This window comes from Taudactylus pleione, unplaced genomic scaffold (assembly GCF_031769625.1).
Source record: "Taudactylus pleione unplaced genomic scaffold, aTauple2 ptg000800l, whole genome shotgun sequence".
NCBI classification, from domain to species: domain Eukaryota; kingdom Metazoa; phylum Chordata; class Amphibia; order Anura; family Myobatrachidae; genus Taudactylus; species Taudactylus pleione.
The window spans coordinates 1074794-1100194 of record NW_028285202.1 but is presented as its reverse complement, the minus strand read 5'-3'; the positions used below and the strand labels follow the sequence as shown (position 1 = coordinate 1100194).

At 46.4% G+C, this 25401-nt stretch overlaps 1 protein-coding gene across 1 annotated transcript; it reads right to left on the bottom strand.

Annotated features, from left to right (window-relative positions):
* On the bottom strand, positions 1-24240 carry LOC148474914 (NACHT, LRR and PYD domains-containing protein 3-like). Its single transcript, XM_088457987.1, is given in 9 exon segments — positions 1-169; positions 3599-3769; positions 6391-6558; positions 7417-7515; positions 11948-13273; positions 13275-13635; positions 22740-22778; positions 23580-23870; positions 24219-24240. Coding segments are annotated over 9 exon segments (2646 nt in total).
* Between the last annotated feature and the right edge of the window lie 1161 nt (positions 24241-25401).

Sequence of the window (25401 nt, the reverse complement as noted above, 5' to 3'; positions counted from 1 at the left end):
TCAGTCGTGCAACGCGAGTTGCAGGGGCGGCCTCACAACCTCCGCTAGTATTACTTCAACCTCCTCCAACATGTTCCCCCTCAGGTCCAGTCTGGTCAGGGAGCGGTTTGTAGTAAGAGCAGAGCGGAGATCATCACAGCAGGATAAGGTCAGGCCGCAGCCCCAGAGCCTGATGGGAAATAAGGGATCTGGGTTAGGTCATTTCTCAGTATTTCATGACTGCAAGAATGCCGTGTAATGCTGATGTATAAATAATCCATTATAGTGTAGGTGCATCCCTCTGATTGACTTACTGAATGTACACTATGTAGACAAAAGTGATTGGACACTGACCGCAAATAGATCAACAAGATTTTATGGACGTCAGTACTTTGTAGGTCCACCACGTGCAGTGATTACTGCAGACGTCCTTCTTGGCAAACTGTCCACAAGTTCCTGGACAAGAGCAGCCGGTATGTTTTGCCAGTCCGCCTTATGTACAGTGACCAGCTGTGACACTGAAGAAGGTCGAATCGGCCTAGAACCCACCTGGTGCTCCACCCCCGTGCAAGTGATATAGGACCTCATTCAGAGTCGGCCGTTGCGGCCACACGGTCGTACGCCACCGATGTTCACTAAACTGCGCATGCATAAAGTTCGCAATGCGCGTGCGCAAACTAGCGGCTATGATCAGAAATTTCTCTCTCCTTGAACACAGCCAGGTCGGTAGTTTGAGTGACAGGATGAGGCGTTTGTGGGTGGTAACAGGGGAAGGTGCTTGAAAACGGGGGGGGGGAGATCCGAACGCAGGCGTGCCTAATTATGCGAACGGCGGTTTATGGGAGTGCATACGGTTTATGGGAGTGCATAATTAACAAAGTAGTGTCATGGCACACGTGACATGGGAGGTTTTACACTGACTTGATCGTAGAGCTTAAGAGAGGGTATGGTCAACCTTAAGCTCTACGACCAGTTCCGATGGTTTCCGATGCTCGCGATTAATCCTTATATGGCCGGAGATGACATGTAATGCGTACGAGATGGGGGCGTTTTTTTAGCGATCTGACCGCATCCTCCCCTTGGTCGGCCAGCTAACGATCCGACCTTAGGGACGCAACTTGCGTGTGCATCATTTGCATATCCGGCCCCTTTTCCTGTACGATCGTGTGGCCGCAACGACCGACTCTGAATGAGGTCCATAGTGTGCTGCGCCGTGGGGCTGTTTCAGCTGGTTTGAAGTTCTGAGGAGTATAGAGAGGTTCTCGATAACTCTGTGCTCCCTACATTGTGGCAGTTCTATGGAAACAATGAATGTTTTTATCAGGACGACAATGCCACCTGTCATGTATCCAGGGCAACACTGGACTGGTATACAGAAAATGTGATAAACCGGATGAACTGGCCAGCTCAGGGTCCAGATCATAACCCCATTGAGAACCTCTGGGACGAATTGGAGAGCCGGGTGCGTTCTAGGCCGAGTCGTCCTCCTTCAGTGTCACAGTTAGTACCTAGTGGGACCATCGCGTACAGTGACCGACGTCAACAACATCTCGTTGATCTATTAGCTGTCAGTGTCCAATCACTTTTGTCTACATCGTGCATTTGACTCACCGTGCCATCTCTAGGATAATGGGAAATTTTGGGGACTGAACAACACCAAGAACAATGGTTTCATGGAGACCACGAGTAGTTTCCAGAGTTAACGACATTGTCTTGTTTTCAAAAGGTCCTAAAATTATAGGCAAACTTTCTACAATCTCTAAAGACGTTGTTCTACCAGGCCTGCACCAACATAATTGCCCTTAGAGCTGGAATCCAACAAACCAATGGCCACGAAGCTTTAACTATTAACCCCCATTTTGAAGCTGCACAGTCACATAATATTCAGGGAGCTTATTAATGATATTTAATTGATATATGGAAATGGAAACTATGGTAAAAACCCCTGAAAACTGCATTTTCGGGGATTTTACAGCATTTTTCACTTTAGTACATCCCGCCCAGTGTCCCACACATCCCTCAATTCTGCGTGAGTTAAATTTCCATTACTTTTCAAAAAAAAATTTCAAGTGGGGGTACAGGTGCCAGTGGTCTGCTGGCACTTATGGTTGTACAAGTGCCAAGGGCAGGCTGGCTGGGACTTGTAGTCCCACTGTGAAGAACAATATTAGTGCTTGAATTAACCCATTACCCCTGCAGCCGCTGCCACCAGGGGTGCAGGGAAGAGCCTCGGGAGACCCCATATTTTTGGGGGGAGTCCCCACTTTCTGAGGATTGCCAGCCCTGGGCTGACCAGTTTGGGGCTGAAGTATAGTTTGGCAGGGGGACCCCGCACTGTGTGTTCTACCGCTGTGCCTTTACCACCCCGGCTTGCTCAACCCAGTGCTGGTTATAGGAAAATAGGGGGAACCCTGGGTTGAGTTTTTCCCCCATTTTTCCTGTACCAGACTGGGCTTTTTTTTTAAACCTTTCAGTACAGTATAGAATACAGAGGCATAGCACAGATCACACTTATCCGCTGACAGAAAGGTCTATTTATTGCAGTCCAAATATGACTGAACACACACACTTGCAAACACGATTCCATACACCATCGGAAAACACGATTCAGTGAAACGCAATTCTTAGTAAATTTGTGCGTTTGACTGGGGAAAACTCATTGGTGTTCCTGTGATGCCCAGCGTGTGTAATACTCAGACAGACACGATTCTTAGTAAATTTACCCCTAAGGGTCATATTCAATTTAAGGCAAAAAGCCGTTATCGGCGATAATTTATCACCGATGACATCATTTTCGCCTATTTGAATTATCCCCATATTCAATTACATTGACTTTTCGCCGGTGCGAAAACTGAATGTAAAAAAAACAGGGATAATTTTTTTCCAGCCTTTAGCTGGCGAAAAAAAGTGCAGAATTGGGGTTTAGGGGTGCAGGCTTAAAAAAAAATAGCCTGCACCCCTGGCAATGGTCCCTAAAAACAATGTGTGTCAAAAAAAGTAAAATATTTTTTTGGGGTGTCCCTATTTTTTATTTTTTATTTTTTTAACATTTTTGGGTTAAAAAAAAAAAAAGAAAAAGGGAGCACACTTCAAAAATACCAAATTGATTCCAGAGGGGTTCCCTTATATGCGGCAGGTGTTTTCTTCATTGCGGAGAGTAGCGGCAGGTGCATTTTTGAAAAATTGTTAAAAATCATTTTAGGGACTTAAAAATATGTTTGCACCCATTTTCACGTACCCCAAATTTTATGGGCATAGTTATTTATCCCCAAAAAAACTGCTAAATGCTCTTCTGCATCACCTTCTTCAAAGCCGCATTTATGCACCTGCCGCGGCTATTTAAAAACCCGACTTCCCTTCTGCATGCAAAACGGCGGTACCCATAGTGATCCCCCATGTCTGGACATCTTTAGGGGGGTCCTAGGATTATTTCCCATAAATTCCCTTATTTTTTTGCCGCTCCAAGTTTCGCCTGTTCCCGTTTTTCGCGTCCTTTGAAATTGAATACGGGGAATAGCGGGCACAGGCGCGATACTTTTCCACCTGGAAAACAGGCAAAGGAGGCGAAAAGTCTGGACTTTTCGCCTCAAATTGAATACGGGCCTAAGACTGCTCTTACCTGAGTTCTTGCAGGGTACAGTCCGGGTGTCTCAGTCCCTGACACAGAAGTCTCATTCCCTCGTCCTGCAGATTGTTTTCGGACAGGTCCAGTCTGATAAGAGACGGGTGTGTAGTGATAACAGAGCGGAGATCATCACAGCAGGAGGAGGTCAGATCGCAGCTCTGTAACCTGATGAGAGATGAGGGATCTGTATTAGGTCATCTCTTATCATTCCCAGCCTCACACCTAGCCTGATGTCATCAATGGGAGAATAAAATTGTGAAGCAGATACAATAGTGGCTGTATTTTTATATATAGGAAGAAGTCAGCGGACGAAACGCGTTGGGACCTAGCTCTTTCCCTAAGGACTTATGCAGAATCTCTATATCTTTTAATCAGATAAGCAGTTTTCTCCTCATCTTTTACTAATTTATTGTATTTATGCTATCAGGTTTGCCCCAATGTGCATGGGGGAACCATCTGTCATGAACTTTTTGTGTTTAGAATAAATTATCTCTTATTTATATATTGGTATATACACTTTATTTATTTTCACTTATGCACTTTAGGCAATAAGCACTTTTACTAGCCATTAAACTAATTGATATAAGGCTATTTAGCCTATGCATATTAATGGCAGGGTTTATGCTTTCAAATTAGTGTTTGGTTTTAAACTGGAGTTATTTAATATTTTACATGTTAATGTGTCAATAATATGCACTTTATTTAGACTATAAGTTGTTTTTCAATATATGCTAATAGCGGTATTGTCGCCCTAAGTCAATCCCCCCTTTTTCTCATATATATATATATATATATATATATATATATATATATATATATATACTGTGTATATATATATATATAATATATACTGTATATATAAATAATATATATATGAAATAGAAATGGTGAGAACAAGCGCCTTATAGTGTAGTATAATTAACAGAATACCGGCACACTGCTTGATAATAGAATGCGTACCATATTAACCTAACTTAATAGGCATTTGATATTGTGTCTTTTCCTAGATCCACACCAGCGATACCTCTACAGGCCCATATCCACTACACGATTTGCTCCATGAGTGATATCATCTATCGTTTCCCCGGCAGTGATGTGCTCAATGTCATTAACAACATTGTGCACCACCACTGAACGATATATCATTCAGTTACGGCACCCTCCCCCATCCCTGTATTTGCAGAACCTGACAATATCGTTAGGTTGCCCTGCAAGTACGGGCGATGATAGATGTCGTCAACAACCAGCGGGAGCGTACATTACCAGTCATTGACGGCATATCCACTACACGATAAATTCAACGATGAACAATAACGATATCGTTATCGTTCATCGTCCAATTTATCGTGTAGTGGATATGCCGTCAACGACCAGCGATGCGGTCTCCCGCTGGTCGTTGACGACATCTATCATCGCTCGTACTTGAAGGGCAACCTGACGATATTGTCAGGTTCTGCAAGTACAGGGATGAGTGAGTGTGACGGCACTGAACGATATATAGCGTTCCGTGGTGGTGCACAATGTCGTTAATGACATTGAGCACATCACTGCCGGGGAAACGATAGACGATATCGCTCATGGAGCAAATCGTGTAGTGGATATGGGCGTTAAGGCGTCACCTTGCTACTGGTTTCCACCAGGGTTTGAGATATAAAAATCTCTAGCGTGCGTGTAACCGTCAGATGGAGGAGGCTGCGTGACGCCCCGGTGGCAGTGACCCGGTGTGTGTGTGTGTGCTGGCTCGGCCAGCTGCTCCCTCTATCCGTGGTGCTACTGCTGTGTGCTCTGCGCTGTACGGCTGCTGGGTGACTTTGTATGACTGCCCCAACTGCGCCCTAAGCTGGTGAAGGACTTCTGTATTCAGTCTATTTATTACCAGTTACATATAGAGCGCATACATATACTGCAGCGCTTTACAGAGAATATTTCATTCATTCACATCAGTCCCTGCCCCATGGAGCTTACACTCTATGCGGCTGATTCAGAGACGGACGGTTTTGCACAGCAGCTGCTGTGTGAATATATGGTAATGCCGGCAGGAAGCGTCTGTCGTAAAAAAAAAGCCGAAATCTGGGAATGCCGGAAGCGCAGCGCTGCCCCCGTCCCCAATCGGCCACTGAACAATAAATAGACGATTTTCTATATCATACAGTCGCATGACATAAAAGGAAATGACGGCATCTGCTTGTATTATCTTTCCCTGTGTGGACTGTGGGTCTGTTTCATGTCTGTCCGCAAATGCCGCCGTTTACACAGATTGATGCATTGGTAGCCATTGTGCATGCGTGTAAACCGCACTGCGGGGGTTTAGAGATTGTTTTGCAATTATACTCGCACAGAGAATTCATTTGCAAAGTGAGTGTCAGCGTCTGGGCGAGGTAACGGGGTGGGGGGGCCTGTTTAGAGAAACTTAGACGTGTCAGGTCCTTTTAAACACTGTTTTCTGGGCGTTCGTAAATTATCCACGCTGTCCTGGCTGGCAGCAGGAGATCCCTCTCCCTGTCTGGAGGCCGCCGTGTCTGCGGCAGGCTAGACTTGCTCAGAAGGCTGATGGCCGCCTGGTCTGCATTCCATGTTTCTAGTTTTGTGCATGAGTGGCGGATGTGAGATGCTTGCAGTGGGCGTCTCTAAGCGCTGGGCGGCAGGGGGAGTCATTAGCATAGTTTTGCAATTGCGATCCGTGAGCGATTGCAACTGCGATTGCATTTACGTACAAACATGAATCAGGCCCAGTGTACTATATTTTATTAAGCGGACATTTACATGAACACAAAGACCGTTCTTACACAAGTGTTTGTAGGGTGCAATCTGGGTGTCTTAGTCCGTCACACAGAAGCTTCACTCCCCCCTCCAGATGGTTCCCCGACAGGACCAGTGTGACCAGCGACCGGTCGGTAATAATGACGGAGTGGAGATTATCACAGCAGGAGGCAGTCAGACCGCAGTTATGTAACCTGGTGAGAGATGAGGGATCTGCATTAGTTCTGTTCTCACCATTTCCACCCTCACATTCTGCGTCTGTGAACGCAGCCAGTCTCAGCAGCACGCCCGCCACTCCCGAATAAGGTGCATCATCTCTGTACATCTTGCAAGCTGCAATGGGCAAGAATACTGTTCAATAAAAAAATACTACTTAAACAACATGATAGCGGCCGCCTGTACCGTCTTGTCCGTGATCCGGTTCTGGATCTGTGGGCAGAGGTTTCCAGACCACTGGGGGCACGTGATTTATAGAATATACCTTATTGTGTGTACAGTAGTATTTAGGACCCCAGTAGGGCCCTGAGGTGGACGCATCGTTGATGTTTGCACAGTTTAGCGATTAAGTGCGAAAAGTCACAGAAACCCCTAAGGGACATGTGAGTTGCAGAGATCGCTGTTGCGGTCGAACTCGCTTGTAATAGAGCTGGCGGCAGTGACTGGAATGCAAAGAAAAGTCCATTTCATGGGCGTGTTATGGCGTGTCAGTAGACGCGGCTACAGAAGGAGACACTGCGCCTTCAACAGGGTGACATAAGTGTCAATGTCGATGGTGCATCAATGGTGGAGTGTTTGAGTCCACCGGTGGATTTCCACTGTCAGTGTCCACAGACATTGAAAGTGGGCGCCTCAGGGCAAGCAAAGTCCGACGCTCTCAAGTACGCAAGGCGAAGGCTGAGACTTAGCATTTACATATCATCGCAGCAGCGAAACTGAAAGAAATCGCAGCCGCACACATGCATTAGCGTCCACCTCTCAATCAGGCCCCAGGTTACTAGGACCTACTGTGAAAGGTTCTTCATTCATCTTGTTCTACAATATCATCTACTTACTCCAGTTCCTCAATCTGACAGTGTTTAAACAACCCGGAAAAGTTGGATCCTGTCTCGAATTCGTCTTCCTCTTTATCGGGAAATCTGCATCCAGTGAAACTGCCGAGAACACAGAAACACAAACAATATGTACTACAGGGAATCACATGATCATTTTAAAGCCTATAATAAGCAAAATAATATATCATGTAAGCTTTAGAAAGCACATTCATGAACCCAAAAAGGAGGTTTGGGCTTGGCTGCCTCAAGGTCTGACATCTCAGCAGGACACAAGGATGGTCAGCAAGCCGTGTTTGGTACACTAGCACTAGCGGACTGCCGATGAGCCCGTTGGGACAATATTATGGTCAGCAAGCCGTGTTTGGTACACTAGCGGACTGCCGACGAGCCCGTTGGGACAATATTATGGTCAGCAAGCCGTGTTTGGTGCACTAGTGATCTTCCTGATAAGCCCGGTGGGACAATATTATGGTCAGCAAGCCGTGTTTGGTGCACTAGTGACCTTCCCGATAAGCCCGGTGGGACAATATTATGGTCAGCAAGCCGTGTTTGGTGCACTAGTGATCTTCCCGATAAGCCCGGTGGGACAATATTATGGTCAGCAAGCCGTGTTTGGTGCACTAGTGATCTTCCCGATAAGCCCGGTGGGACAATATTATGGTCAGCAAGCCGTGTTTGGTGCACTAGTGATCTTCCCGATAAGCCCGGTGGGACAATATTATGGTCAGCAAGCCGTGTTTGGTGCACTAGTGATCTTCCCGATAAGCCCGGTGGGACAATATTATGGTCAGCAAGCCGTGTTTGGTGCACTAGTGATCTTCCCGATAAGCCCGGTGGGACAATATTATGGTCAGCAAGCCGTGTTTGGTACACTAGCGGACTGCCGATAAGCCACAAAGATGGCCAGCAAGCCTTGTTTGGTGCACTAGCAGACTGCCTATAAGCCAACATGAGCAGATTCAGAGCAAAATTTACAAAATTAAAGCCAAATTAGTAGAGAGGAGACAGGTACATAAGGCCTCCTTCAGAGGTGTACGCCAATGCCATCGCAGCTGCAAATTTGTACGTAGCTACTGTGTGGAAATCTGCAAATGTCATAGAAATCGAGAGATGTGTTGAGACGCCCACCTGCGGCTTTGCAAATCCATTGATGCAGTAAGGAGGTGCTACATTTGCATTTAAGAAGAACGGAATCATACAGCCGCCTGTGGACCTCATTCAGAGCCGCTCGTAAGCGGCCGCTCGTTCGCTCCGAGCGATGTTCGCACATCTGCGCATGCGTATGGGTTTTTTTTAGTACGCATGCGCGAACCAGTCAGAGTGGTCGAAAATCGTGTGCTCGCAAAATAGCGAATGCCTGCTAATTTGAGTGACAGGATGAGGCGTTTGTGGGTGGTAACAGGGGAAGGTGCTTGAAAACGGGGAGTGGAGATCAGAACGCAGGCGTGCCAAACGGTCAAAACGGGCGTTTTAAGGGTGTGCATAATTAACAAAGCATCGACCACGTCACTTGGTTGTCTTTTAGCCAGAACTGCTCGCATGATTGCGGTAGGAAAATGCAACCACAAGAATAGCGAGCAGTTCAGACGCCGTTCGATGTACTCGATTAATCTAATAAATAGCGGAGATGACGTATGATGCGAGCGGCCAAGGGGCGTATTTTTCAAAATAACGACCGCATGTTTTGTTTGCTCGTTCACACATAGAGGCGTCAACAGACCGCAAAGTGCGAACGGTCAATTTAAATAGCCAGGCCCTTTTTCCGAACAAGCGAGCGCAAATAGCGTCCGGCTCTGAATCAGACCCTGTGTGCGGCTCTGCAATTCCGCAGACCCCCGTCTTTTGGTATTGGTTCTAAATCATCATTGTGTTTTGTCAAAACCCAGGGGCGAAACAATACATTTTGCTTGTGATACAATAATGTCCCTTACACATTGTGCCAGACTAAGTAATGCCCCTTATGACATTTTATGCCGCACCATAATGCCCCTATAACACTTTATGCTACACTGTAATGTGCCTTACAGCACATAGTAATAGTAATATGGCACACAGTAAAGCCCCTTACAACACATTATGCCATGCCGTAATGCCCCTTATAACACATTGTGCAACTCAGTAATGCCCCTTACACATTATACCACACAATAATGTCCCTTATGGGAGGCAGTCAGGATGCTGGCGGACTGGAGGCCGGCGCCCGCCAAAATACCAACGCCGCCACCCCGACTAGATCAAGATACAGACAACGGCAACCCGATGGTAAGTATGTGGATTAGGGTTAGGCCGGGGATGGGGGTTTAGGGACCTCCCGGGGTGGGTAAGAGTTAGGCACCGACCGGAGAGGGTTAGTGTTAGGCTGCGGGGAGGGGGAGTTACGGTTAGGCACCACCCGGGGAGGGTTAGGTTTAGGGGGCGAGAAGGGTGGGTTAGGGACCACCGGGGGAGGTTAGGGTTAGGCACCACCAGGAGTAGGTTAGGGTTAGGCACCACTGGGGGAGGTTAGGGTTAAGCACCACCGGGGGAAGTTAGGGACCACTGGGGGAGGTTAGGGTTAGTCACCACAGGGGAAGATTAGGGTTAGGGACCACCAGGGTGAGGTTAGGGTTAGGCCCCACCGGGTAAAGTTAGGGTTAGGGACCACCGGGGGGAGGTTAGGGTTAGGAACCACCAGGGGAGGTTAGGGTTATGCACCACCGGGGGTGGGTTAGGGAGGAGGGGAGGGTTTGGCTATTTACTGGCCCCTGTCAGGATCCTGAACATTGGGATGCTACTGTTGGTCTTCTGACCGCCAGCATCCCGACCACCAGTCAATCGTATCTTTTCGGTCCCTAATAACACATTGCTGTATGCCCTTTGTAACACATTATGCCACACTTTGTAATACCCCTTATAACACATTATGCCACACTGTAATGCCCCTTACAACACATTATGCCACACAGTAATGCCCCTTATAGCACATTGTGCCACACAGTAATACTCCTTACACATTATGCCACCCAATAATGCCTCTTATAACACATGCCACACAGTAATGCCATTTAAAACACATTATGCCACACTAAGTAATACCCCTTATAGTACATTTAGGGGCACCGAGAGGAGGGGATTATGTATTAATTACCCGGGCTTGTGGAGGGGCTCGACGGGGGCCTGGGTCCGGCACCCCCCCCTCCCTCTTACCTCACCGCAGCCCAGCACACGCTGTGAGGTAAGACTGCTGTGTGCTGAGCTGCAGTGGGAGACTGCTCGCGGTTGCTGAGCAGCAGCCACAGCAGTCTCCTATGCCTGTGGGGGGGAGCGATCACACTTATCACGCTCCCCCCATCTTTGCACCAGGCTAAGGGGCTCACAGCACCCCCTACCCAGCGGCTGCAAAACTTTTTTTTCCCTTTTTTAATTCTAAGGGGCATGGCCGCGCCTCCCACGATTAGGTCACGCTACTTCACCCAGGCCCGGCATGGCTCTCAGTGTGCCTATGTACATTGTGCCATGCAGTAATGCCCATTACACATTATGCCACATTACATCCCACCCTGAAAGATCTTCCTCACCAATCCTCCTCTTCGCTCCTGCCAGTCTTTCTCCTCAGCTCAAGACAGGTTGCATAGTTTCTATGTCCGTGTAGCACCAGATTTTTAAGAACATTGCTTAGAACCTGTAAACTCTGCGTGTATCAAGTAAGTGCCCCTTATGCAGTGCCCCTTGTAGTTGTGCCCCTTATGCAATGCCCCCTGTAGTTGTGCCCTTCATGCAATGCCCCCGTAGTTGTGTCCATTATGCAGTGCCCCCTGTAGTGCCAATTATGCAGTGCCCCCTGTAGCAGTGGCCATTATGTAATGGCCCCGTAGTAGTGCCCATTATGAAATGCCCCCTGTAGTAGTGTCCATTATGCAGTGCCCCCTGTAGTAGGTAGTAGTGGCCATTATGCAATGGCCCCGTAGTAGTGCCCATTATGCAATGCCCCCTGTTGTAGTGCCAATTATGCAGTGCCCCCTGTAGTAGTGCCAATTATGCTGTGCCTCATGTAGTAGTGGCCATTATGCAATGCCCCTTGTAGTAGTGGCCATTATGAAATGCCCCCTGTAGTAGTGCCCCTTATGCAGTGCCCCCTGTAATTGTGCCCTTTCTGCAGTGCCCTCTGTAGTTGTGCCCCTTATGCAGTGCTTCCTGTAGTAGTGCCCCTTATGCAGTGCCACGTGTAATTGTGCCCCTTCTGCAGTGCCCTCTGTAGTTGTGCCCCTTATGCAGTGCCACCTGTAGTTGTGTCCCTTATGCAGTGCTTCCTGTGGTAGTGCCCCTTATGCAGTGCCACCTAAAGTAGCCCACAGTACTTACCTAACCACGCTAGGCATCACTGTGTCCACGCCCATCAGGGCTCCCACTTGACCTCACATATACAAAGTGTGGTAACCTCAATTATACCTCATAGTTATTAATTACTGTTAGCATCAAACTGTTGATTTACTTCTTAAACCCCTAAAGCTCCTGCTGTAACTTTGTTCTCAGTAATACGGCAAATACTCACCAAAGTTTTACACACTTAGAAAGTGCTGGAGCAATGACATCCCGGGCATATGGTCCTATTATGTAGTCATGAAAGGAAAGAGTATATTTGCTTGTGCTTGTCCCCAGGCAGTAGGCTACAGCTCGGTACCCAATGTTCTCCTGGTCACTGTCTTCTCCAGAAAGACCTTTAATTTGCACATTGAGGAAGTGAGACATCATTCTCCCCACATAGTGCCTATCCTGTGTCTCATAAAGGCAGCATAGTATCTCGTTGTGGAAGTATGATGGATGTCTCTTCAGCCATTCCTCCAAGATGGGTTTTTCTCCGAAGGAAATGGGACAACCGATGGTCCTCTGAGCCTCCTGAATTTGTTGCTCACTGGAAAGGCCAAATAAGAACCGTACAGTTAATTTCAGATGTGCCTGATCTTCTGAGGCCTTCAGTAAATCTGTCACTTTCGTAACTGTTTCCGGGGTTTCATCTAGGACATAGTAGAGAGCAGCGAAGAACTCCTGCACACTCAGGTGGATGAAGCTGTAGAAGGTGCGGGTCTCAATGCCTATTTGACATATATTCTCATTCAGGAACACAGACTCCAGCTCTGACATAGAGAGTCCATGTCTTACAAGATCCGATTCATCAAACAGAATTTTCTTGTCCCATACTCCTTTAACGGCCAAAGAACACAGCATCTTTATACATGTGCCTATAGGCTGGGTAGAGTTCCTTCCATGATACTTTATTAAGACCTTTAGGTACAACAGGTAAATGGATGTGGGTGTCTTGGAATCTATTACACGTAATTCTCCTCTTAGTTGCTGTTTTATTACAGTACATGTAATCCAGCAAGTTACAGGAAAAACACACAAGGTGAACAGAGTAGGATTGTCCTTAATTGCACTAAGAGCCAGGACCGCCCGTTCTTTGCTTTCAAAGAAATTATGAAAATATTCCTCACGCTGATTCCTTGTAAACCCCAGAATTTCCACATATCGGGGACTTTGACCAAAGCCCTTCAGTTTCATCATTGAGAATTGTCTTGTGGTGATGATTAGAGAACTGTCCGTGAGCAGCGTTTTCCTAAACAGACTGTTTAGAAGGATTTCTTTGGTGACCTCCTGAAATGGGTCTTCACAGACCTCCATATCTTTCAGTGATGAGAATCTTAATTCATCGAAACCATCAACAATAAAAAGAATTCCTTCACTGTTACTGAGGATTGACCGCAACAGATCAGATGAACATTTCAGCCCACAAAACCTGGATAAATATCTCTCCAGGCTTATATTACCAGTGATGGTGTTGACTTCTCTACAGCTCATGTAAAACACAAAATTAAACTTCTTTATACAGGTTCCCGGAGGCCCAATCCAGCATGGTCTTCTGGGAGGTCATCGTTTTTCCAATCCCAGCAGGTCCTTGTAGCACCACACTCTTGGGAACATTTCCACCATCATCAGGATCAAACAGAGCTTGTATGGTGGTTGGGGCATACGCCTCTGAAGATCTGTTTGCCATAACCTGTAGATGCCGTTGGCCTGTAGATGCTAATTCATGTTGTCTCTCCACTTCATTCCGATGATTCTTGATCAGTGAAAGCCTGGTGTATCGTTTCTTCATATAGACAGCTTCCCCAATCCTTGCGTTGCTGTCTTCAATATGATGGTATTCATGTACTATGTCATTTGCATATCTTATTCTGCAGTCTGTATAGAAATTAAAGTATATATTGATAATAAGTTCTAAATACTCTTAAAATCCACAAATATTTAGATAATTGCAAAGCTCTTCACCTTCAGTGAGGCTTTGGGCAACAAGTACTGTATATAAAAGTCATTCCATGAAAATATTGGGTCGGTGACAGATAATATAAATAATTTGAGGCTGTGTATTTGTTACCAAATAATAGTCACTTTATAGTAGGGGTGTGCACCGGCCACTTTTCGTGTTTTGTGTTTTGGTTTTGGATCTGGATCTTTCTTCGTGTTTTGGATCTGGATTGGTTTTGCCAAAACCACCCTTCCGTGTTTTGGGTTCTGGGTTTTGTGTTTTGGATCTGTATTTTTTAAAAAAGCATAAAAACAGCTAAAATCACAGAATTTGTTGGTTTCTCTGCTCCTATGCTATTATTAACCTCAATAACCTTAATTTCCACTCATTTCCAGTCTATTCTGAACACCTCACACCTCACAATAGTGTTTTCATGTCCAAAAGGTTGCACCGAGGTAGCTGGATGACTATGCTAAGCGACACGAGTGGGCGGCACAAACACATGACCCATCTAGGAGTGACACTGCAGTGGCAGACAGGATGGCAGTTAGAAAAACTAGGCCCCAAACTGTACATAATGCAAAGAAAAAAAAGAAGTGCAAGATGGAATTGTCCTTGGGCCCTCCCACCCACCCTTATGTTGTATAAACAGGACATGCACACTTTAACAAATCAATCATTTCAGCGCCAGGGTCTGCCACACAACTGTGGCTGAAATGATTGGTTCGTTTGGGCCCCCACAAAACAAGCTGGCAATTAATGTGTCCCTGCACAAACTGGCTCTACGGAGGCAAGATGTCATCCTCATCCATTCCTCACCCTCTTCAGTGTGTACATCCTCATCCTCACAGAGTATTAATTCGTCCCTGCTGGAACCACAGGTCCCTCTGTACGTTCTGGAGGCTGGTCTCCCTGGAAGAGTTGATAATTCATTTTATGAACATCATCTTCTCCACATTTTGTGGAAGCAACCTCCTACGCCTTTCGCTGACAAGGTTCCCGGCTGCACTAAACACTCTTTCGGAGTACACACTGGAGGGGGGGCAACTCAGGTAAAATAGAGCCAGTTTGTACAGGGACCTCCAAATTGCTTCTTTTTCCTGCCAGTACAGGTACGGACTGTCTGACATGCCTACTTGGATGCTGTCACCGATGTAATCCTTTAACAGACAGACGCACGCTTGTCGCTGCTGCTTTGAGGATTCAAGTGCGGCTACAGCCCACACAATTCACAAAGACAGAAAAAAAAAAAGAATATTTTTATTGTTTGTGGAGCACACTTTGAGGGTTACACCACCCTTTAACAGACAGACGCACGCTTGTCGCTGCTGCTTTGAGGATGCAAGTGCGGCTACAGCCCACACAATTCACAAAGACAGAAAAAAGAAGAAGAATATTTTAATTGTTTGTGTAGAACACTTTGAGGTGTCACCACCCTTTAACAGACAGACGCACGCTTGTCGCTGCTGCTTTAAGGATGCAGGTGCGGCTACAGCCCACACATTTCACAAAGACCGAAAAAAAAAAGAACAATATTTTAATTGTTTGTGTAGAACACTTTGAGGTGTCATCACCCTTTAACAGACAGACGCACGCTTGTCGCTGCTGCTTTAAGGATGCAGGTGCGGCTACAGACCACACAATTCACATAGACAGAAAAAAAAAGAACAATATTTTAATTGTTTCTGTAGCACACTTTGAGGGTGTCACCACCCTTTAACAGACAGACGCACGCTTGTCGCTGCTGCTTTGAGGATGCAAGTGTGGCTACATCGCACACAAGTCACAAACACATTAAAAAAATAGTTTTTTATTTTTTGGAACACTTTGAGAGTTACACCACCCTTTAACAGACAGACGCACGCTTGTCGCTGCTGCTTTAAGGATGCAGGTGCGGCTACAGCCCACACATTTCACAAAGACCGAAAAAAAAAGAACAATATTTTAATTGTTTGTGTAGAACACTTTGAGGGTGTCACCACCCTTTAACAGACAGACGCACGCTTATCGCTGCTGCTTTAAGGATGCAGGTGCGGCTACAGCCCACACATTTCACAAAGACCAAAAAAAAAAGAACAATATTTTAATTGTTTGTGTAGCACACTTTGAGGGTGTCACCACCCTTTAACAGACAGACGCACGCTTGTCGCTGCTGCTTTAAGGATGCAGGTGCGGCTACAGCCCACACAATTCACAAAGACAGAAAAAAGAACAATATTTTAATTGTTTGTGTAGCACACTTTGAGGGTGTCACCACCCTTTAACAGACAGACGCACGCTTGTCGCTGCTGCTTTAAGGATGCAGGTGCGGCTACAGCCCACACAATTCACAAAGACAGAAAAAAGAACAATATTTTAATTGTTTGTGTAGCACACTTTGAGGGTGTCACCACCCTTTAACAGACAGACGCACGCTTGTCGCTGCTGCTTTAAGGATGCAGGTGTGGCTACAGCCCACACATTTCACAAAGACCAAAAAAAAAAGAACAATATTTTAATTGTTTGTGTAGCACACTTTGAGGGTGTCACCACCCTTTAACAGACAGACGCACGCTTGTCGCTGCTGCTTTGAGGATGCAAGTGTGGCTACATCGCACACAAGTCACAAACACATTAAAAAAATAGTTTTTTATTTTTTGGAACACTTTGAGAGTTACACCACCCTTTAACAGACAGACGCACGCTTGTCGCTGCTGCTTTAAGGATGCAGGTGAGGCTACAGCCCACACATTTCACAAAGACCGAAAAAAAAAGAACAATATTTTAATTGTTTGTGTAGAACACTTTGAGGGTGTCACCACCCTTTAACAGACAGACGCACGCTTGTCGCTGCTGCTTTGAGGATGCAGGTGGAATCTAGACGGGATTTGGAACCGAGGACACACTACCTCCATCAATTGTCTAAATCCCACTGCACTAATGTCGGATACCGGACGCACGTCTAACACCAACATAGCAGTCAAGGCCTCAGTTATACGTTTTGCTTCAGGATGACTGCTGTCGTACTTCATCCTCATCGCTAGGGACTGTTGGAGGGTCAATTGTTTAGTAAAAGTAGTGATGTTCCTACTTCCTCTCTGGGATGATGAACAACTCCCAGCAGCAGCAACAGCACTAGGAGGAAGAGGTTCTTGATCTTTCCCTATTTTATTTTTATCGGAGAAAGTTTGGTCCTCCATTTATGTTATATTGATATATATACGTGCGGCTAAAGCGCACACAAACACAGAAAATATTATTTTATTTTTGCTGGAGAGTAGTGCACTTTGTGGGTTACACCACCCTTTAAGAAATGAGCCAGCCGGCTCTTTACTTATGGGACACAGGCGCACGCTTGGTGCTGCTCCTTTGTTGATGCACGTGCAGCCACAGTGCACACAATTCACAAACACAGAAAATAATTTTTTTTTTGGTTTGGACTGGAGTGTACTTTCGGGGGTTACAGCACCCTTAACGGTCAAGCCAGCCGGCCCTTTACTTATGACACAGGCGCACGCTTGGCACTACTTTGTTGATGCACGTGCGGCTACTGCGCACACAATTCACAAACACAGAAAATAATTATTTTTTTGGTTTGGACTGGAGTGTACTTTCGGGGGTTACAGCACCCTTAACGGTCAAGCCAGCCGGCCCTTTACTTATGACACAGGCGCACGCTTGGCACTACTTTGTTGATGCACGTGCGGCTACTGCGCACACAATTCACAAACACAGAAAATAATTTTTTTTTTGGTTTGGACTGGAGTGTACTTTCGGGGGTTACAGCACCCTTAACGGTCAAGCCAGCCGGCCCTTTACTTATGACACAGGCGCACGCTTGGCACTACTTTGTTGATGCACGTGCGGCTACTGCGCACACAATTCACAAACACAGAAAATAATTTTTTTTTTGGTTTGGACTGGAGTGTACTTTCGGGGGTTACAGCACCCTTAACGGTCAAGCCAGCCGGCCCTTTACTTATGACACAGGCGCACGCTTGGCACTACTTTGTTGATGCACGTGCGGCTACTGCGCACACAATTCACAAACACAGAAAATATTTTTTTTTTAGGTTTGGACTGGAGTGTACTTTCGGGGGTTACAGCACCCTTAACGGTCAAGCCAGCCGGCCCTTTACTTATGACACAGGCGCACGCTTGGCACTACTTTGTTGATGCACGTGCGGCTACTGCGCACACAATTCACAAACACAGAAAATAATTTTTTTTTTGGTTTGGACTGGAGTGTACTTTCGGGGGTTACAGCACCCTTAACGGTCAAGCCAGCCGGCCCTTTACTTATGACACAGGCGCACGCTTGGCACTACTTTGTTGATGCACGTGCGGCTACTGCGCACACAATTCACAAACACAGAAAATAATTTTTTTTTTGGTTTGGACTGGAGTGTACTTTCGGGGGTTACAGCACCCTTAACGGTCAAGCCAGCCGGCCCTTTACTTATGACACAGGCGCACGCTTGGCACTACTTTGTTGATGCACGTGCGGCTACTGCGCACACAATTCACAAACACAGAAAATAATTTTTTTTTTGGTTTGGACTGGAGTGTACTTTCGGGGGTTACAGCACCCTTAACGGTCAAGCCAGCTGGCCCTTTACTTATGACACAGGCGCACGCTTGGCACTACTTTGTTGATGCACGTGCGGCTACTGCGCACACAATTCACAAACACAGAAAATAATTTTTTTTTTGGTTTGGACTGGAGTGTACTTTCGGGGGTTACAGCACCCTTAACGGTCAAGCCAGCTGGCCCTTTACTTATGACACAGGCGCACGCTTGGCACTACTTTGTTGATGCACGTGCGGCTACTGCGCACACAATTCACAAACACAGAAAATAATTTTTTTTTTGGTTTGGACTGGAGTGTACTTTCGGGGGTTACAGCACCCTTAACGGTCAAGCCAGCCGGCCCTTTACTTATGACACAGGCGCACGCTTGGCACTACTTTGTTGATGCACGTGCGGCTACTGCGCACACAATTCACAAACACAGAAAATAATTTTTTTTTTGGTTTGGACTGGAGTGTACTTTCGGGGGTTACAGCACCCTTAACGGTCAAGCCAGCCGGCCCTTTACTTATGACACAGGCGCACGCTTGGCACTACTTTGTTGATGCACGTGCGGCTACTGCGCACACAATTCACAAACACAGAAAATAATTTTTTTTTAGGTTTGGACTGGAGTGTACTTTCGGGGGTTACAGCACCCTTAACGGTCAAGCCAGCCGGCCCTTTACTTATGACACAGGCGCACGCTTGGCACTACTTTGTTGATGCACGTGCGGCTACTGCGCACACAATTCACAAACACAGAAAATATTTTTTTTTTTGGTTTGGACTGGAGTGTACTTTCGGGGGTTACAGCACCCTTAACGGTCAAGCCAGCCGGCCCTTTACTTATGACACAGGCGCACGCTTGGCACTACTTTGTTGATGCACGTGCGGCTACTGCGCACACAATTCACAAACACAGAAAATAATTTTTTTTTTGGTTTGGACTGGAGTGTACTTTCGGGGGTTACAGCACCCTTAACGGTCAAGCCAGCCGGCCCTTTACTTATGACACAGGCGCACGCTTGGCACTACTTTGTTGATGCACGTGCGGCTACTGCGCACACAATTCACAAACACAGAAAATAATTTTTTTTTTGGTTTGGACTGGAGTGTACTTTCGGGGGTTACAGCACCCTTAACGGTCAAGCCAGCCGGCCCTTTACTTATGACACAGGCGCACGCTTGGCACTACTTTGTTGATGCACGTGCGGCTACTGCGCACACAATTCACAAACACAGAAAATAATTTTTTTTTTGGTTTGGACTGGAGTGTACTTTCGGGGGTTACAGCACCCTTAACGGTCAAGCCAGCCGGCCCTTTACTTATGACACAGGCGCACGCTTGGCACTACTTTGTTGATGCACGTGCGGCTACTGCGCACACAATTCACAAACACAGAAAATAATTTTTTTTTAGGTTTGGACTGGAGTGTACTTTCGGGGGTTACAGCACCCTTAACGGTCAAGCCAGCCGGCCCTTTACTTATGACACAGGCGCACGCTTGGCACTACTTTGTTGATGCACGTGCGGCTACTGCGCACACAATTCACAAACACAGAAAATAATTTTTTTTTAGGTTTGGACTGGAGTGTACTTTCGGGGGTTACAGCACCCTTAACGGTCAAGCCAGCCGGCCCTTTACTTATGACACAGGCGCACGCTTGGCACTACTTTGTTGATGCACGTGCGGCTACTGCGCACACAATTCACAAACACAGAAAATATTTTTTTTTTTGGTTTGGACTGGAGTGTACTTTCGGGGGTTACAGCACCCTTAACGGTCAAGCCAGCCGGCCCTTTACTTATGACACAGGCGCACGCTTGGCACTACTTTGTTGATGCACGTGCGGCTACTGCGCACACAATTCACAAACACAGAAAATAATTTTTTTTTTGGTTTGGACTGGAGTGTACTTTCGGGGGTTACAGCACCCTTAACGGTCAAGCCAGCCGGCCCTTTACTTATGACACAGGCGCACGCTTGGCACTACTTTGTTGATGCACGTGCGGCTACTGCGCACACAATTCACAAACACAGAAAATAATTTTTTTTTTGGTTTGGACTGGAGTGTACTTTCGGGGGTTACAGCACCCTTAACGGTCAAGCCAGCCGGCCCTTTACTTATGACACAGGCGCACGCTTGGCACTACTTTGTTGATGCACGTGCGGCTACTGCGCACACAATTCACAAACACAGAAAATATATTATTTTTTTAGCACTTGGGGGGAGCACCCCTGATGGACAGAGCACCCCCTGGACAACACTACAGCACTCCTTTAGGACTGGGACACTGCACAGGACTTTGGAGTGGACACAGCCCCTATGGAGAACTGACTGCACAACACAGTCCAGCCAGCCCCTATGGACTTTGAAGTAGTGGACACAGCCCCTATTAACAACAGCAGCACAGCACAACACAGCCAGCCCCTATGGACTTTGAAGTAGTGGACAACAGCAGCACTACACTACACTACACTACACAGCCCTAACTCCCACCCTCCCTCTTCACTGTCCACAGCCGAGTGAGAAAATGGCGCCGACGTGTGTACCTTATATAGGATCCAAAACCCGCGAGACTCGGAAGGCGGGAAGATGACGTTTTGCCTCGATTTCAGATCCGAGTCAGGCGGGAAAAGTCGAGCCTGACTCGGATCGGACTCGGATCGGGGGGGCTCGGGGGGGTTCGGATTTCAGAAATCCGAACCCGCTCACCCCTACTTTATAGTGCTAAAGATTGGTATGAGGGATGGTGGGCAGGGCTGTAATCTGTCCTGTGCTGGCCCCATCCCTCGAACATGTGACATCACAACCACTAGTTACACACTTGTCGTTGGGACCCGATATAGACTGATCCGTAAATACTGATTATACCCTCTGGCTTCCAGGTACTGAACCCATTATGTAGGTGCAGATTTATCTGATTAAAGCAACGTTACTACTCCTTTTTGTTATAGGTACAACAGATCCCAGGCTAGACCGTCCGATTACATGATTTGTAGTCACTTGAGAGACTTAAATGCTGCTACTTGTATAGCACAAGTCTAATAAGTGATTAGACACAGATTTATTACAATAGCCCACTTGGCTGTGCTTTTATTCTAATTGGTACTTTGCAATGTATGTTGTCTGAAATGGTGGCTACATTCTGGGTACATAACCCGTTGCATAATCCCTTTCTGGGAGTGTAACATCATGAACACCCCCCTACATATCACTAATGATCAACTACATAGCACAGCACATAGGTATTAAGCATTAGGCAGTCCAAGCACATTGTTAAATATGGTGTGTAGAATTTATAATCATTGTGGATGAGATTACAGAGAGAAGCAGCCCTATCAGGCTGTAGCACAAGAGGAGGTAGCCACCAGGAACAGAGCAGGGATGGGATGGCCATTGATAGTTAACAACCATCGACAGTTACCTACCAATGGCCAATGGTTTTGTCATTGATGGCAGAGATCCAATGATTCCCTGCCATCAATGGCAGACTGGGACCCTAGAGGTTTTCTCTCTTTCCCGATGGCACAAAGCTTAGTCCTGCCCATTAAGCCTGCTAAGCCCCATCCCCAATTCTGATTGGCCCCAGCAGCAGTGGCCATTGAGGGGTGCAAACCATCAATGGTTTACCATAGATGGTTTTGTGCCATCGATGGTAATCACCGATGGAACCATCAATGGTAACCATCAATGGACAGCCCACCAATGACCATCCCTAGAACAGAGGTGTAAGTAACTGCTTCAGTGCTGAACAGGATGAGGTAAGGCTGCAGCAATCCTAGTGGTAGGCATGATTACTGCAGGATACAAGTGCAGAAAATCAGAGTAAGGGCTTGCAGTTCTAATGTGCACACAAATCATGGAACCCAGACTGGGCAAGATGCAAGTAAAGCAATTTGCCAATGTCCCTTCTATGGATCTGGCCCTGGACTGACCTTCCCAGGCATAAATTAGGGAAGAAAATGAGAAGACAGCTGTACAACACAGAAAGACAGACCTACAGAAAGGCCAATTCCCTTTACCCCTGCTACCTTGAGTTGAGAAAGTGACGGGGAGAAGATGGAGGTGCAGCTGCTGCTGGCTGCACCCTAAGATGGCTGCTGTGTCCTGTCTGATGGGCATGGAAAATGGGTCTCTGGAAGCAGTGCTGAAGGGATGCACCAGCCCCAGGGACCAGCATGTAGGGATGGGCTGCATTGGCCTCCTTAAGCCTATTATGGTGCTATTATGACAGGCAACCCTTACCCATGACTGCCTGGTGTGTATAGGGAATGTTTCTCAGCCCCTCCTGGTCTGGGACACCTCCTCCAAGTCAAGTGTGGATAGTGGCAGTGCCACTGCACAGATACAAACAATGCAATGCGGCAGCAAGTATGTCTGACTCACAGGCAGCTCTTCCTCAGTCCCACAGTGTTCTATCTTATTAGTGTAGATACGTTTTCGCTCATTATGTATAGAATGAAAAGAGTACATTTTACTGACCTTCCAGTGTTATGGCTGAATAAATCTCCTTTAAGTTAACTAAAACGACAAAAGTAGAAAGAAAATGTATTCAGTATTGAAAGTAACAGTTATCACTTATTGTATATATACTACAGGCATTTATACATGGCATCATGTGTAACTAGTGGGGTAATGGTAGTTGTCCCACATTTATCTGCTCATGTAAGCTTTGTGGATTGTTTCAGCAGATGTTGTTATAAATATGTGCTGGTCAAGTAGTTGTTATTGAGCTTAACAAATTATTAATAAACAAGGCTGGTGGCCTTGACATTTCACGTAGGTAATCAAAATGAGTTAATATAATAATTCATAGTTGAGGCAATACTGCCCCCTGCTGCTAATAAAAGTAGAGCATTAATGTATATACTCTAAGGAAACACCTCTCCTAATTCAAGAGAATAAAAAGATAATTCATGCTATATGTTATGATTCACTTGGGAGCTTGCTGATTGATGGTGCTCCATCTACTGATGTCTCCACCAGGGGGCCTGATTCAGAGATGGATAGAATTGCAGAGCTGCACACAAGCGGACGTGTAATTTAGTACATCTATAATACTAATGAAGCGGGAGATGTCAGTAGGAAACAGTCACCTCCTTGCTGCTCCTACGATCCCAGCGCTGTGACCAAAGTCACAGCCTGGCCGGGTCCTGGTCACTTGTAAGGCCAGGAAATCGCCTTATCCCTGGGAATGGCAACCTGCCACGCTCCAGCTCCGCCTCCCAAACTCCGTAAGTTGTTTTCTCCTATGTAAAGAGTCACTGGCAATCCCCATTGGAGAAATAGTCCACAATACCACCTCACACTGACAGAACTCACCATATTGTGTCACATTGTGTTGGAGACTCTCTGCAGGTCCCATAAGATTGATCAGTGTGAAGACCTCTATGGCCACGTACAGGGCTGTCTCCTCTCCGTAGACATCGAAGAGAAGATTCTTAGTGGTAACGCGATCTGCCAAATCCAGATGTCCACGTAAGATGGGGGGGCGCCCTTCATAGAAGAAATCTGATAACTTGTCCTTAAATCGCTTGAAGTCATATTGCATGAGGTCTTCCAGAGACTCACAAAGGATATCTCGAGGTGTTCTGCTCCCTTCACACCGAGACCCTGATGAAAACAGAATAATGTCCTATTACAGTTACGCAGAGAAACACCTTCACCACCATCTGACGCGTACAATACAGCCATAACCATACCGCCTGTATGACTCCTTTATTGCCAGTGCCCTGAGGTACAAATCTACCCGATAACATAAATACAGGGCTGAGAGCAAATCATAACAAGCAACGCGTTTCGTAAGAGTTTCAGGAGGGTTCATACAAGACACCAAGGAAATTATCAGTATGAAGCCCTATATAACGCCAGAGAAGTGACAGTCAGAACCCCGAGTATAAAGGACTTATTACCCCACAGGTATATACTATAGATTCAATCACAAGTATAATACTCACTCACTTTTTAAGGAGGAAGCGGCCATCGCACAGGAGCCAATCGGACACTACGTAGCCTAGTAGGGAATAAAGCAGATTATTCATGGTCAATCTGGGATTCTTTCCAAATGTCTTTGGGGTTTTTCATGGATCACTGACCTGTCGCAGAGGCGGTTATGTGACCAGTGGCGTAGCCAGCTCTAACAAGATGGGGAGCGAACATGGAAAAATATACTTCCAAGGTCCAGGTGTTTCCCACATGCACCTTAAATGGCCTATCAGACCCCACATAGGCCTCCCATATGTCTTGTTTTATATGTCTAATACTGTGCACCCCACATTCTGTATATCATATATTCTAGTCCCTCCTTACCTGTTTGTACTGTATTATAACCCTGATTCAGACCCGCTCACTGCTGGATGCAGCTCGCAGGTCTGAAGTAGGGATGTGCGCCGGACCATTTTTGCCGGATTTGGATTTGGATTTGGTTCTAATTCGTCGTCCGGCTTTGGATTTGGATTTGCCAAACTGCGGTGACTGGCTTTGGATTTGGATTTGGATTTGGATTTGGATTTTTTTACAAAAATTGACAAAAAAAGCTAAAATCACATAAATTGGTCTTTTTTTTCTTCCTAGAGTATTATTAACCTCAATAACATTAATTTCCAGTCAATTTAGACCATATCACAGCTTATAATATTGTTTTCAACATTATTGGCCAAAGGTTGCAGTGAGCTGACTGGTTACTAAGCGACAAAGCAGCGGCACAACGACACAGACACCACAGTATAAAGCACATCTATGACACATTGCCACACAGCAGTGGCAGAAATGAAAAGTAGTGCACCCACCCAGTGGGGTACGGCCAGCAGAGTCACAGTACTTGTTTACAAAGTGGGCTACGGCCCTAGGAGTCACAGTGCACAATCTTATTAGCATTACACCGCACATAGGGCCTGATTCACATTACACCATAAAGTAGTGTCTCTTATTTATGTTACGACACACAGTAGTGCCCCTTTTACACAATGCCCACAGTAGTGACCCTTTTACACAATGCCCACAGTAGCGGTGTCCCTTACACAATGTCCCCCAGCAGTGGTGCCCCCTATGCAGTCCCCTTAGTAGTACGGTCCACTATGCAGTGCCCCCAGTTGAATGCTCCCCAGTAGTATGCCCCCCATTAGCAGGCCCCCCCAGTAGTATG